General features: G+C 41.6%; 1 protein-coding gene across 1 annotated transcript in view; it reads left to right on the forward strand.

Annotated features, from left to right (window-relative positions):
• The window catches only part of SLC1A3 (solute carrier family 1 member 3), a 38717-nt gene extending 34379 nt beyond the window's left edge, over window positions 1–4338 (forward strand). Inside the window, exons 9-10 of the mRNA XM_033163943.1 lie at window positions 784–918; window positions 1522–4338. Of these exons, the coding sequence (XP_033019834.1) occupies window positions 784–918; window positions 1522–1726 (340 nt within the window). The 3' untranslated portion in view covers window positions 1727–4338. The remainder of the gene's footprint in view (window positions 1–783; window positions 919–1521) is intronic.
• Window positions 4339–14230: the final 9892 nt, after the last annotated feature.

Below are 14230 nucleotides of genomic sequence, written 5' to 3' on the forward strand. Positions count from 1 at the left end.
TCTCATAAGACATAAAGGAAGGCGGGAAAAACATTTTTGTAATACATACATATATATATATATATATACACACACACACACACACACATACAGTGGTACCTCGCAAGACGAAAAACTCGCTAGACGAAAGGCATTCGCTAACGAAAGGGTGACTCGCAAGACGAATTTTCCTATGGCCGTGACTCACAAAATGAAAACGTTTTGCGATTTATTTATTTATTCGTAAAACCGCGCTTCCTCTGACCGTGCTTCGCAAGACGAAATTTCCGCTCTACGACAACACTCGCGAAATGAATTAATTACGTCTTGTGAGGCACCACTGTATGTATCACGCGGGTGGTGCTGTCCACACAGCCTAGGGCTTGCCGATCGGAAGGTTGGCAGTTCGAATCCCCGCAACGGAGTGAGCTCCTGTTGCTCAGTCCCTGCTCCTGCCCACCTAGCAGTTCAAAAGCACGTCAAAGTGCAAGTGGATAAATAGGTACCACTCCGGCAGGAAGGTAAATGGAGTTTCTGTGCGCTGCTCTGGTTTGCCAGAAGTGCCTTAGTCCTGCTGGCCACATGACCCGGAAGCTGCACACCGGCTCCCTCGGCCAGTAAAGTGAGATGAGCGCCGCAACCCCAGAGTCGTCTGCGACTGGACCTAATGATCAGGGGTCCCTTTACATACACACACACACACACACACACACACACACACACATAAAAAACAATAACACAACCTATGTGTTTAAAAAGTAAAAGCTCTGTGTGATTGTTTTGGTGTCTCCTTTCTTTGAACAGCATTACAGCTACAGCAGCCAGCATTGGTGCAGCAGGAATTCCTCAGGCTGGCCTCGTCACTATGGTGATCGTATTGACATCTGTTGGTTTGCCTACAGACGATATCACCCTTATCATTGCAGTGGATTGGTTTTTGTGAGTATTTCTGCAGTGTAAAGTATATTATAAAATGAAGCAAGCTAGTGGGCATTCATGAAAACTGATCTTGCAAGTCATTTTAGTTCATTTCCCCATGAATGTTTTACCAATATTCAGTCGTATTGCATAGAATATGAAAAAAAAATATCATTTTAAGTGCAAAGCAAGCCAGCACTGATTAGGATGTTCCCCATGCCCTGAAAGTATTGTGTTTCTCAAATCTCTGCTCACTCAAGAAGCTTTCTGGATGATGTTGTGCCAGAAACATACTTTGTTTCATCTATCCTGCTTCATAGGGTTGTTGTGCTGGGGAAAAGGATAGCCCCTTCCCACCACTCCATGGGCCACAGGTTAAGAACCTTGGCCTTAGATGAAAGGATCAAATGGAAATGTTACAAATAAATTTCTTTATATACAATTGCATGTTTTGTTTTGTTTTGTTTTGTTACTTGAGCATAGAGTTGCAGTGTTAAATACACTGCAGATTACATCTTCCTTTCCTAATTTCAGTGAATCACTGTAATAATGTACTGTGTAATCTATTGGGGCTTTGGAGGGCTGGGACTGCCCAGCTTGTTTAAATTGCTAATTGTTCTATAGGGATCGTCTGCGTACCACCACCAACGTTTTGGGAGACTCTATCGGCGCAGGGATTGTAGAACACTTATCACGGCATGAGTTGAGGAACAAGGATGCTGAGATGGGTAACTCTGTGATAGAGGAGAATGAAATGAAGAAGCCTTACCAGCTGATCTCCCAAGAGAATGAGAATGAAAAGCCCTTAGACAGTGAAACCAAGATGTAAGGTAGAGGAACGATACGAAGCACTAGATACGCAGAAAGCGTACACTTTCTCCAATCCTTTCTGTAACTTGTCCGTTTGTTCCTCATCTCTCTCTATGTATACAAGCAGAGCACTGAAAATGTTTAGGGCTTAACTAGACATGATGAGAGACATGAGGTTATATCCAGTGGTGTCACTCAGCTGTTATTAAGGCTTCCATCAGCAGGAAGGGAAGCTATTTTCAGCAATTTCCTCATAGGCCTAGAGCCCCTCTCACACCCTATATCTGCTCCTGAGAGTTGTGGAACCCTCCAGTGCAGCTTAGGGAAGTGGGGGCTACAGTGCTTCCCTCCTCATTTCGCTGATGGAAGCTTTACTGTCAGTTCAGTGACGTTACTGGATAAAACCCATGGTGGCTACATGCAAGGTCTCTTCGCCCCTTTCTCCTTGTGCTTGCATCTAGGTAAGCATGACACATGTTGTGATGTCATCACTGTGTGCATCGCCCTGCATCCAGTCCTGTGCGGCCAGAGGAGGGCAATGCACAGCACAAAGACATCATTCCATGTGGTATGTTTACCTGGATAAAGGTTTCAGGTGGCATGTGGAAGGAGAGGGGAAAGAAGATTGAGTGGCTCCAGCGCTACATCTACTGTAATGTCTAGTTAAGTCCTTGCTGAAAAATATGCCCTATTACTTAGTAATGAATGTGTTATATGATTGTATCCCATTAAAATAATAATAAGAAGAAGAAATACCAAGCATACAACATTATGATATGATATGATGTGATGTGCTATGGGGATGGGATATATTGTGTAATCAAATTACCAAGAATATTCAAGTGCACATGTTGCATAGTCCTGTAAATGTGATCTCACTTTATGTAAGCTGAAGCAGCAAAGCAGACAAGAAATCTTGAAAAGGGGTGGGTGGTGGTTTTGTTTGTTTGTTTGACTGTTACACATTCTTCACACCAGGAAGGCTGTAATCCTATACAGATTTACCTGGGAGTAAGTCCTACTGAATCTAATGGCCCTTACTCCTGAGTAGACACATAAAGGATTGCATTGTAAATTTACTTTTTACACTTGATGCTATTCTCCAGAAAAGTGAGTAGCAAATATTGATTTCTCTTTTTAAATATATTATTTCCTTATTTTATTGCTATTGGAGCACTAAAAATAGGGATACTGATTTTTGTTTTAAATATATGGACAATATGTCCCACAACTTGCTCTAGTTACCATCTAAGCAAAAAAGGATGTATCATAGTTTCATTTCTACCTAATGGGATATTTTAGGATCAGGAAAATCTTCCTGGTACTGTGCACCTTCAAGTCCCATTTAATTCCTAGATCATGAACCTAGAAATGCATTTGTGTATGTGTAACATTACTGTTCCTCTTTTGGATGATGGCATTACTACTTAACACAAGTACTGTTACCTATGCGCACTGTCTTTTCAGGATCAGAGATCTGATATACACATGCACTTTGGAACATAAACTGCCTTCATCCCTTTGTTGCAGGGGGCGGGATATTAAACTGTTGATACCACATCAGTGTGGGCTTTTTAGAAACAACTTCTAGGCGTCCCCCTCCCACCGGACATAATTATCCAACCACTTACTTAACTCTGAACATTCCGTTGATTTAACTAGATCAGGCCTGCACAAGTTGTGATCCACCAAACTGCATGTAGCCCACCAGTAATGAAAGTTCAAGAAACTTCCTGCTGTTGCTACACACGACAGATCACAAAAACAAGGGGATTATCAAGCATCAGACCGATAGTGAGCTACATTTGGCTTTGACGTGGGCCATAAATTGTGAAGGCCTGCCCTAGATCTCGAGCTGCACAGTGAGTTGAGTTGGACATGCATTTTAACTTTCGATGGGAGTTGGGATCCTAAGTGACACTTTATAAAGGCATATCAGTTTTATACCCACTCAAGTGTGTACTTTAGCTGGTGCTGATAATTCTATTAAAGATCCCTAGCCCCCGCCCCCTCAAAAAGAGGTACTTATTAGGCTAGTTTAAATCTGTGACAGGGATACAACCTGCTTATCATCTCACTTCTAATTGCTGTAAAGGGCTCGTTAAAACTGGCCACCTAAAGGTGAAGAGTAGCATTCTAGATAGTGGTTTTTGAACACATCTTTGATGTATTCTGAACCATTTGTTTTTCAGGGCAGGCAATGTGAGTTCCAACCACTTCTGCACAGTTAAAATGTTTGCCCATCTTCACCCTTGCCTATCTACTTTGTGTCAGAGATTTTTCCGATGGAAAGAAGCACTTATAGACTAAGAGGTAGAAAGCAGAACGCACAGAGCATCTGACAGGATTCAGTAACATTTCCACTCTCATACTGGAACTGCAGGGGACAGGAGAATGCTTCCAAACAGGGTGATTTTCCAATTAATTTGGTCTGTTTCATTGTCTTGCTAAACAAAAGAAATTGTTGCCAAATGCATTTTTTCCCAACATTGGGGTTACAAGGGAAGAGGGTTTTTTTTCCCATTACACTGCCAAGTTCTCCATACTAGCAACACCCCTGATGTAGGGGGAGTAATCTTTTAGAATAGTGAAACTAGCGTGGTGCTCAATTACTTTTAGTAGGAAGAAAATATATATATATATATATATATATATATATATATATATATATATATCAGCAGGATAGCAAATACGTTGAATAAATATTGAAAATATAAGAGAGGATTTTTAAAGAGCAATATTATAAGTCTTCTTCTGGGAGTAAGAGGCAAGGCAGATCTTACACACTGAGGTGAGATCCATATATTATCATTTCTTTTTCCTGCTCCAATCTTTACTCCCCAATGAAGCCCATTTATGAAAAAGAAAAGAATGATTTATACACACACACACACACACACACATGCATTGCCATAGCAGTCAAATGGGAAAGGTTTATGGAAGTGAAACAGGGATGGTGTGCTGTACTGTAGATATATATACACACACAAACTGGTTGCATAGTCTATGGGGGTGGGGGAATTAATAGTATTTCTGTGAGATAGGTACAATAAATTTCTTGTGTTGCAGCTGCCACTCAACCATTTCAATGTAATTTTTGTCCCTGAGAGTTCATTCTTATGGTCACAGATTTTGAAGGCAAAGAACCCTGAGAATTGCAAGACCATCTCAGCTAAATTGCAATATGCTATGAAGTTAAACTTTGATTTTTTTTTTGTTACCTCGCTTCCCTTCAAAAGTGGCCAGAATTAACCTAACACTACAGTCTTCCTTTATATGGGAAAAGGGGGGTTTGAAGCAGTAGTGAAGGTGGTCTGTATAAATACAGATTTGTGAATTAGATGCAAACTGGGTGTGCAGCTGAGGCTGGATCCTGGAGACCTCCATTGTTATACACACTCTACTGCAATGCACACGTGTGTTTGTGTGCAAAACAGATGAGTTCAAATGCATGTGTAATCATGGCATCAGTATCACGGGAGCATTGTGAAGGCAGAGGTCCTTCCTCACCACAAAATTCCTAGAACTTTTGCCCAATAAACCATCCTTTCCTCCATGTCCCATGTTGGATCTGTGCATCTGTAAAAAAACTAAAAGTATGTTCAGGTTGACTGGCTGGCAGATAGTGCATGCTTCCTGCATGCACTTCCATGGGAGTGCAGAAGGTAGCATCAGAAGGCTGGACCATCAGAGAGTAATTCAATATGAGGCTCCTCCTTATGCCAACAGTGCCACTGTTTCCAAAAGTGGGGAGGAGCCTTACTATCAGCTCTTTCCACGTGGCCCAAACCCATCTCATACCCTCTTTTCACTGTACGAAATTCCCTTGCCAAGCTGGTAAGATGAGAAGAAGCCCATCTGATGAATTGCCCACTGACATCAGTGGTGCAGTTAGGTAATCACTGATCTTATGGGATGTAGTTCTTTAGAAGATAACATGCATCCAGTATAGCATGAAGTAAATCGTTCCATCAGCACAAAGATTGACACTTGTGCAATAGAACTTCCTCCCACCCACCATGCACCCGCCAAATCTGTCCTGGGTTTCCCCCCCCCCCAACCCTCTGGAGCAGATCTGGGGGTGGCACGGGGCAGGCACAGGAGGAGAACATTAGACAAGCCCACTGGATCAAGCCAGTGGACCATCTGGTTCTGCATGCTGTTCTCACAGCGGCTGACCAGATACCAGTGGGAAGCCTGCAAGTTGGACAGCACTCTGCCCACCTTCAATTCCCAGCAACTGGAGGAGAGGGTAAGTTCTGTTGCACAAGCGTCAATCCTTACGCTAACAGTGCATTGGATGCTGCCCTCCTGCTCACTCTGCTGAATGGAACCATGGACTTTTCCAAAATCCTGCCCTGACAGCCACTGACCACCAAGGGTTTTCTGGAATGTATAGGGGATCTTTGGTTCCAAAATGTGACCTGTGAATAAAACTTGCAGACACACATACAACAAAATGTGAAGTGGACAAAGTCTCAGAATGCTGGACATAGGCGGTCTTTCTTTGGACTGATGAGGCAGGCTCCTTATTCCACAAGTTGCAGATCCTACGTACTTAGCTTGTCCTTGAGCACTTTCCTTATAGAAAGTGGATAGGAGTTAACCCAGTGCATTCAGGAATTGGAGGTGTTTTAAACAATGCAAAGCTCTTGGGTCATCTCTAACTGAATGCAGTAATGGATGCTCCTTTTTATTATATTTCTTACTTGTGCTAACAGAAAGGAAAACTAGATTACAGACAGGCATCTTCTGACATGTAACTAGAGATATTTTTTATAGAAATACTGTATACAGTATGTGTGTACAAAAGTTAATATTAGATTATATGGAGTAACTTTTTAATTACATTTTTGCTTTTGATTGGATACTATTTTTTATGGAAATACACTGCAAAGAAGATTTCGTGTTAAAGGTTGTCCTTCCGTAACATCACTGTAGGGGGGGAAAATGTGTTACAAAGCATGACAGCTTTTAAAATATTTTTTACACTAACTTTGTTTCTTACAGAAATCAGGTACCATAGAACAATCTCTATTCCCTGCCCACTCTGGGTTGGCAGCTGGGTGCACCCAGTGTGGCTTGAGAAATATTACTTTGTAGATGTATTTTCAATAAAAAAAAATAGTTTTACATTTTTATTTTTGAACTGTGTGGTGTTTTGCCTTCCAGAGAATAACGGGACTCTTCGCATTGTTGTGCATAAATTAATCCCAGTTCTTCTTCTTCTTTTTAAGTTAAACAGTAGTGAACAAGCAGTGTGTTCTGGTTTATTTATTGATTAATTTAGTATTGGTACCACCTGAGAAGGTGATCTCCCCAGCCACCTAACAGGAAAACAGTCCACATCTGATAATGTGAAATGGCACAAGTTCAGAACAATTAATATTCCATACCAACTTGGGAGAATGTTTACAGTCCAATCCCAACTAGATTCTGCCTAGTGATACTGGATATTCAACCTATATTAATGTGCAGAACAGTATTCCACAAAGGTACATTGTTGAAAAGCAAGGAACATTGTGGATGTATAAGGTTAAGATGCCATTTTGTGAACTGCCACTGTGATGCCATCATGCTTCTGACTCAAGGCACACTACAGGAATATCTGTGGAGAACCCATCTCTCAATCAGATGGTGTCATTATGACATCATAAAATTGATGTCATGATTCCCAAGCACCTAGGACAGGGGCAGGAATAAAAATCCTGCTTTTTGCAGACATCCGCTCTGAGAGAACATCCCCTGTTTATGGCATTCCCCCCACACCCCTGTAGAACATGACCATTTTTGTTGAGGGTGGGGGTTTTAAATATAGTGCAGAAATATATCCCATCAGACATAGGTGGTATTGAAATGAAAGTTTTCAATTGAAATGGAAGTCTCTTTCCACAGCGTCTGTCCTTAACTAATATTGCTACTCTTATTTAACCACATTAATGATTCTCACCTTTCATGCAAGTGCTTTAACAGGCAACCACAGAGGAACAGAGAGCAATGTTGTCTCTGCAGAATTGGCTGCTCTTGCCACCACACAAACTGATCTGGCAAACCAAGCCTCGCCCCACATGAACTTAATGTAAAACTACACTTAACGCAAGTAGAGTAGCACACCAAACTATCATAGAATTGATGAGCTGGATTCCTGAGGTGGAAAGTGGGAGACTCCAAACACCTCTCCAACATGACGTATGTTGCGAATGCATCACATGAGAATGGCAGACAGCATGAGGTGAGTGTAATGTTTCAGCTCAGCATAATTTCCAAGTACTTGCATTTTGAGATCATGGGTCGACTCACTGGACTTCACCTACAACTGGGGATGTATATCCCACACCTGGGAACTCTGGTTGTTATGCAAAGCTAGTTGCATGGAACTACAGCTGGACAGGGGGCATATTTTAAATGCAAAAGAGATTAAGTTGGTTGGTACAAGGCATAGATTCTGTATGTTAAAACCTTAATTTTATTAATGTTGAAGATGCACTGCTCTCCATGCTATTAAAATGTTTGCGGGAGTTGGGGAAGCATTTTCAGTCCAATGGCTGCAACTCTTTGGGGTCAACCTTCTGGACTGCATGCCAGAGGCAAAAATGAGCAGAACAACTGATTTGACTTTTACTTTGTACAGTAGGCTACATTCCACCCATGCAGAAGCCAGCAGTTTCTACACACATATACACACCTCCATCCAGGCAAGAAAGAGGCATTATTATAAATTAATGCCATGTTCTATTCAGGCAAAAAAAAAAAAACAGTTGAAGAGTGTGTGGAGCAGAACCATGGGGTGTGGGGGTGGGGTGGGGTTGTGCATGGCCTGCCGGGGGGGAGGCTAGGAAGATGACATGGCTTGAGAAGGATCTTGAGGGCTGGATGCAGATGCTGGGAGGGTTGCATTCAGCCTGTGGACTAGAGGTTCATCACCCTTGAACTAAACCTTGGAGAATCATACGACAGCTTTGCTGACACTGGGTTGTAGACATCAGCCATTGTTAATAGTTATATATAATTTGTTAATAGTTATATATATAATTATCTGTTTTTGTCTCTGTAACCCAAAACAAGAAAAGGTCACTCTCTCACTTGGACTAATTAAATTATGGTTCATGATGACAACCAACAAGATCATGCATACCAGTAACTAATGAAAGTGGAGAGAAGGTGGGGAGGGAGAGCTGGCATATCCCAATATATGTGGAGCCCTTGAATTGCTTACCAACATTCTGTTGTACAGTGGTAGCTCGGGTTAAGAACTTAATTCATTCTGGAGGTCCGTTCTTAACCTGAAACTGTTCTTAACCTGAGGTACCACTTTAGCTAATGGGGCCTCCCGCTGCTGCCGCGTCGCCACCGCATGATTTCTGTTCTCATCCTGAAGCAAAGTACCCAAGGTACTATTTCTGGGTTAGCGGAGTCAGTAACCTGAAGCGTCTGTAGCCCGAGGTACCACTGTACTGTTGTATATCATATTTTGACAACTCTGTAAAAGAAATTTTCTTCACACTCTATATAACTTGTCATATAGTGGCAGTAAATTTCAGGATCAGCCTTTTTACCAGGTCTGTTTCCACATAATAAGAGAGCACATGTTCTAGGCTTGTTAAGAACATAAGAGAAGCCACCACCACCCCTTTTAGCAGAAAATAAAGGATGGACATTAGCTCTTGAAATCCAGAACATGGGAAGTCCCATTGAAATTAATTAATTCGGACTATATAATTGGCTGTATTTTTTGTTTTTGAATGTGGTAAGATTTGGCTTGATTTGTTATTAATATGATTTTTTTTTCTTTTGGAAAATGAATAAAAATTATTTTTTTAAAAAAAGAACGTAAGAGGAGCCCTGCTGGATTGAACCAAATGCACATCTAGGTCAACATTCTGTTTCGCCCAGTGGCCAACCAGATGGCAATGGGATGCTTACTCAGAAGTAAGTCTCACTAGTCCAATGGGACTTGCTTTCAAGTTAGTGTATATGCAAGTAAACATGCACAGGACTAAGATGCATGTAGTGATGGGTGAATGCCCCCCCCCAGTTCACTTCAGAATTGGATCATCAGTTGTGTGCATCATGAGAGAGCCTACAAGAAAAGTTACCTCCCTCCCAAAAGTTCTGAACTGACACATAGTATTGGTTGTAACTTATCATTTCTGTAAAATTAATCTTTTTTTTTTTTTTTTTTTTTTTTTTTTTGCCCAAGTCATGGACACAAATCACAGCTCAGAACATAAGAAGAGCCTGCTGGATCAGACCAATAGGTCTTCTGGTTCAGCATCTTGCTCTCATGGTGGGCCACCTGTGGGAAGCTTGCAAGGAGGACCTAACAGAGCTCAGACAGAACCACATGTGCAAAATCTTGTTTTTCCATTCCAATATACTGAAGTATTGGGAAGGAAGAGGGGAGGACATGGTGCTACAGGAGCATTGCCAGCAGCTGAATTTTGTACAGCAAACTTGATGATGATTAACTTTGCTAGCATCAGTTGCTCAACATGTTTCAATCCAGTTCCATTTTCTTGTGTTAGAGTTCAAGCTATTCTTACTTCTTCAGATAAATCTCAGCAAGGTATCTTTGGACAAAGACGGTATTCAAGGGCTTGCCTAAATTATCATTTAAATGTGTTGTGTAAAATTGGGTAAGCTCTAATGTTCACTTTTTTAATTGGTTCATTCCCACTACATGGAAGGATTTTGCCTATTAAATTGTCTAATGCATAAATCACTTGTGGCAGGCGGAAACCCCCTGGCTGCCTTGTCATGGCTCCCCCCCCCCTTTTTTTGGATAAGGTTCAAAAAAAGATATCAAATTCAGATTCCTGAATGCTAACTGCAGATGCAGACAAGCAACAACATCTTCACAAGAAACTGTACCCCCAAAAACCCTTTTGTTTAAAAGAGCAGCTACAATTCTAAAGATGTGTGTTTGGACAACTAAAGAACAACAAAAAGGAGGAAAGTCTTCGTTCAAAGCCAACAGTGCTTTTGGTGGCCGTCAATCTCTGCTCTCTTCCAGAGGACCTGTGTTTTGAGCATTCAGCCTGACTTGCTCGCACAAAACTGGCACAGGGGGTTAGGCTGTGTGTGGTCTTTAGTGAACATTCATTTGCATTTGTTTGCAGAAAAGTTGTACAACAATGACCATTCATCCGTAGCTCTTTGTACAATGTTTATACATCTTCCCACTATTCATTCAGCCCAATATTTTCAGTGCATTTCCCCATCACTTTCCTAGCTGCAAAAAGTCCATTTTTAAGAAGTGGATTTGTTGCACTAGAGTAGAGGGAACAAATGTGATGCCCTCCAGATGCTGTTGGACTCCAATGCCTACCAACCCCAGCTAGCATGGTCAGTGGTCAGGGAAGTAGTCCAACAATATCTGGAGGGCACCCTGTTGCACGTGAGCAACAGGACATATTAATCCAATTTAACTGAGCAAACCTAAATGTCCGGAAAGGTATTGAAAACTCTCCTGCATAATACTGATAGTGTATAAGTGACCTTATACTTATACCACAGACTTTACCTACCTGATGCCTTCCAGATGTTTTGAATTACAGACTCCCATCAGCACCAGCCAGCATGGAATCAGGTTGGTAAAGGCTACCATACAATATATGTTTAATTTTTCTCTAAGAACACTATTTTCAGTTATATTGACTGATTGATAGGATTTATATTCCCCTTTTCAACTAAGACAGGTTCCCAAAGCCATGAAAATTATATTTGCTATGTAATGTACGGAAGTGAGAGCTGTAGTAATGTACGGAAGTGAGAGCTGGACCATAAAGAAGACTGATCGCCGAAGAATTGATGCTTTTGAATTATGGTGCTGGAGGAGACTCTTGAGAGTTCCATGGACTGCAAGAAGATCAAACCTATCCATTCTCAAAGAAATCAGCACTGAGTGCTCACTAGAAGGACAGATCCTGAAGTTGAGGCTCCAGTACTTTGGCCACCTCATGAGAAGAGAAGACTCCCTAGAAAAGACCCTGATGTTGGGAAAGATGGAGGGCACAAGGAGAAGGGGACGACAGAGGATGAGATGGTTGGACAGTGTTCTTGAAGCTACTAACATGAGTTTGGCCAAACTGCGAGAGGCAGTGAAGGATAGGTGTGCCTGGCGTGCTCTGGTCCATGGGGTCACGAAGAGTCGGACACGACTGAATGACTGAACAACAACAACAGCAGAATTCATGTGGATGGTTTGAATTAAACTGGAAACAAGTTTACTGGTGACACACATTCACCTGAACATAGAGCTCCCCATCATTTAGTTATTTATTTTATTGTATTATTTATTACCCTGATCTTCCTCTGAAGAGCTTTCCAAACAGCTTATGGTATAGTTCCAAAGTGGGCTATCTGGAGTACCCCCTATCAGGGATAAGGAAGCTGTAGCCCATCAGATGTTGCTAGACTTCCATCAGTCCCAGTCAGCATGACCAGTGATCAGGGATGAATGGAACTGTAGTCCGATAACATTAGAAGGGCCACAGATTCTCCACCTCTAAGGTAGGTAGATGCCTAGACCTGCTTAATTTAACAGTCGAACATCATCATGTGACTTCAGAGGATTTGATGGGGAAAATGGGTGGCACAGTTCCACTTCTGAAAATATACATTTGCTAGAAAAAATGTGGGATATTAATAAGAAAGCAAATAAATAAATACATGAGCATGAGCTTACCTCGCCTACTGAACTTTAAGTAACTTTAAAAAACCGTTGTGTGCCATATACCAGGATAGACTATCTGTCCATTTAGCTTAGGATTTTGACTAGCAGTGACTCTGTGGAGTCTCAGGAAGAAGCTTTTCCTTAATACCTTCTACCTGTTTCCTTTTTCCTCCTTACGTGCCAGGGATTCCAAAGATGGGGGATTTTGCATTCAATGCATATGCTCTATCACTGATCTTCAGTCCTTCCCTTCGCTGGATGAAGCATGAACTTTTTAAAAAATGTCCCTCCTTTCCCAGAGTGCATACATGCAACTAAGCAGAGCCCCAGCAGTGCAAGTATACCATGTTTCCCCGAAAATAAGACACTGTCTTATTTTATTTTATTTTCTCAAGAAAACACACTATGGCTTATTTTCAGGGAATGTCTTATTTTAACTGCTCCATGTTGGTACGCTGCATAACCACGCCTATCCAGGCCATCTTAAGGGAGGCACCACGTCACTATGTCTTATTTTCAGGGTATGGCTTATATTGCGCAAATGCATAGAAATCCTGCTACGGCTTATTTTATGGATATGTCTTATTTTCAGGAAAACACGGTACCTCCAATCTATTACTTGTGGATGTGGTAGCATGTTTATTGTCATTAACAGGGAATTTGTAGGGGTCTGGCGTAAAGCATGCAGGCTGGGTCATGCTTTGGCTGATTCCTGGGGTGTGGACGACATAGTTAATGCTGTGGGCTAATTCACAAAAACAGTTAACATGAATAACCACTGAGCATGTTATGAGACACTCCCATCCTGCTAGGCTGTAGCATCTAGTTTAGGAGCATGGTCCCTCCTATGTATGCATATGAAAGACAGGTGATGAAAAACCCATTTTTCCCCTCCAGAAAGCATTTATTCCATCTCAATTAAGAAGACTATTAACAGGCCCCACCTCTTCTCTAAACAGAAATGCTAGCTCTCACTAGTTCACTGAAACAACCATATCCTGCTGTGCCATTGCAGTTCACTTAAAGGAACAGAGGAGAGAACTGGAAGATGAAACACAGCAAACTGAATCTCTATGTGCACTGTCAGTCAAGTGTGTTGTTGTTGCTGTTAATTAAATTTGTATACTGTCCTTCATCTGAAGATCACAGGCAGTTCACAACATAAAAGTATAAAATGAGAACACAAAATACACCACCACCACCACCACCACCACCACCACCACAACAACAACAACAACCTCCCACAAGCACACTTAAAAGGCCATAGAATGTTAATCAGCCAAAGGCCTGGTTGTAGAGAAATGTTTTTGTAATACATACATATTGTTGCATACCTGGCATTTGTGGTATATTAGAGAAGTGAGGAGGATCTTAACACACAGCCACAGGGAAACAGAATGTGCCGATACAAAGGAGTAACAAAAAAATGTACACATTAGCCAAAATATGAATGGACATAGTAACAAATGAAGCTGCCTTGGACTGAGTTGGATCAATTGGTCCATCTAGTTCAGTCTTGTCTGCACTGGCTGGCAGTAACACTCCATAATTCCAAGCAGGTGAGATGCTGGAGATTGAATCTGTGACATTCTGTTCTACCACTTGAGCTATAACTTCCCCCTGCGGGACTTGCAATATAAGGATTGCATATAACCAATAGTCAAGAAGCAAGGTGCAGTGCACCCAATAATGAGCATTTGGATTGCATCCTTGGCTCCTTGTGCCTTTGCATCACATCTCTTCTGTATACACAGAAAGCCTGATACATGTCCATTCCTCCCTTGTTGGACTCAAGTTGTTATGCTGAATTTTGTTTGCAGTGGCCAGGTTGAGAAGTAGCAAATTCTA

This window comes from Lacerta agilis, chromosome 11 (genome assembly GCF_009819535.1).
Source record: "Lacerta agilis isolate rLacAgi1 chromosome 11, rLacAgi1.pri, whole genome shotgun sequence".
Taxonomy (NCBI): domain Eukaryota; kingdom Metazoa; phylum Chordata; class Lepidosauria; order Squamata; family Lacertidae; genus Lacerta; species Lacerta agilis.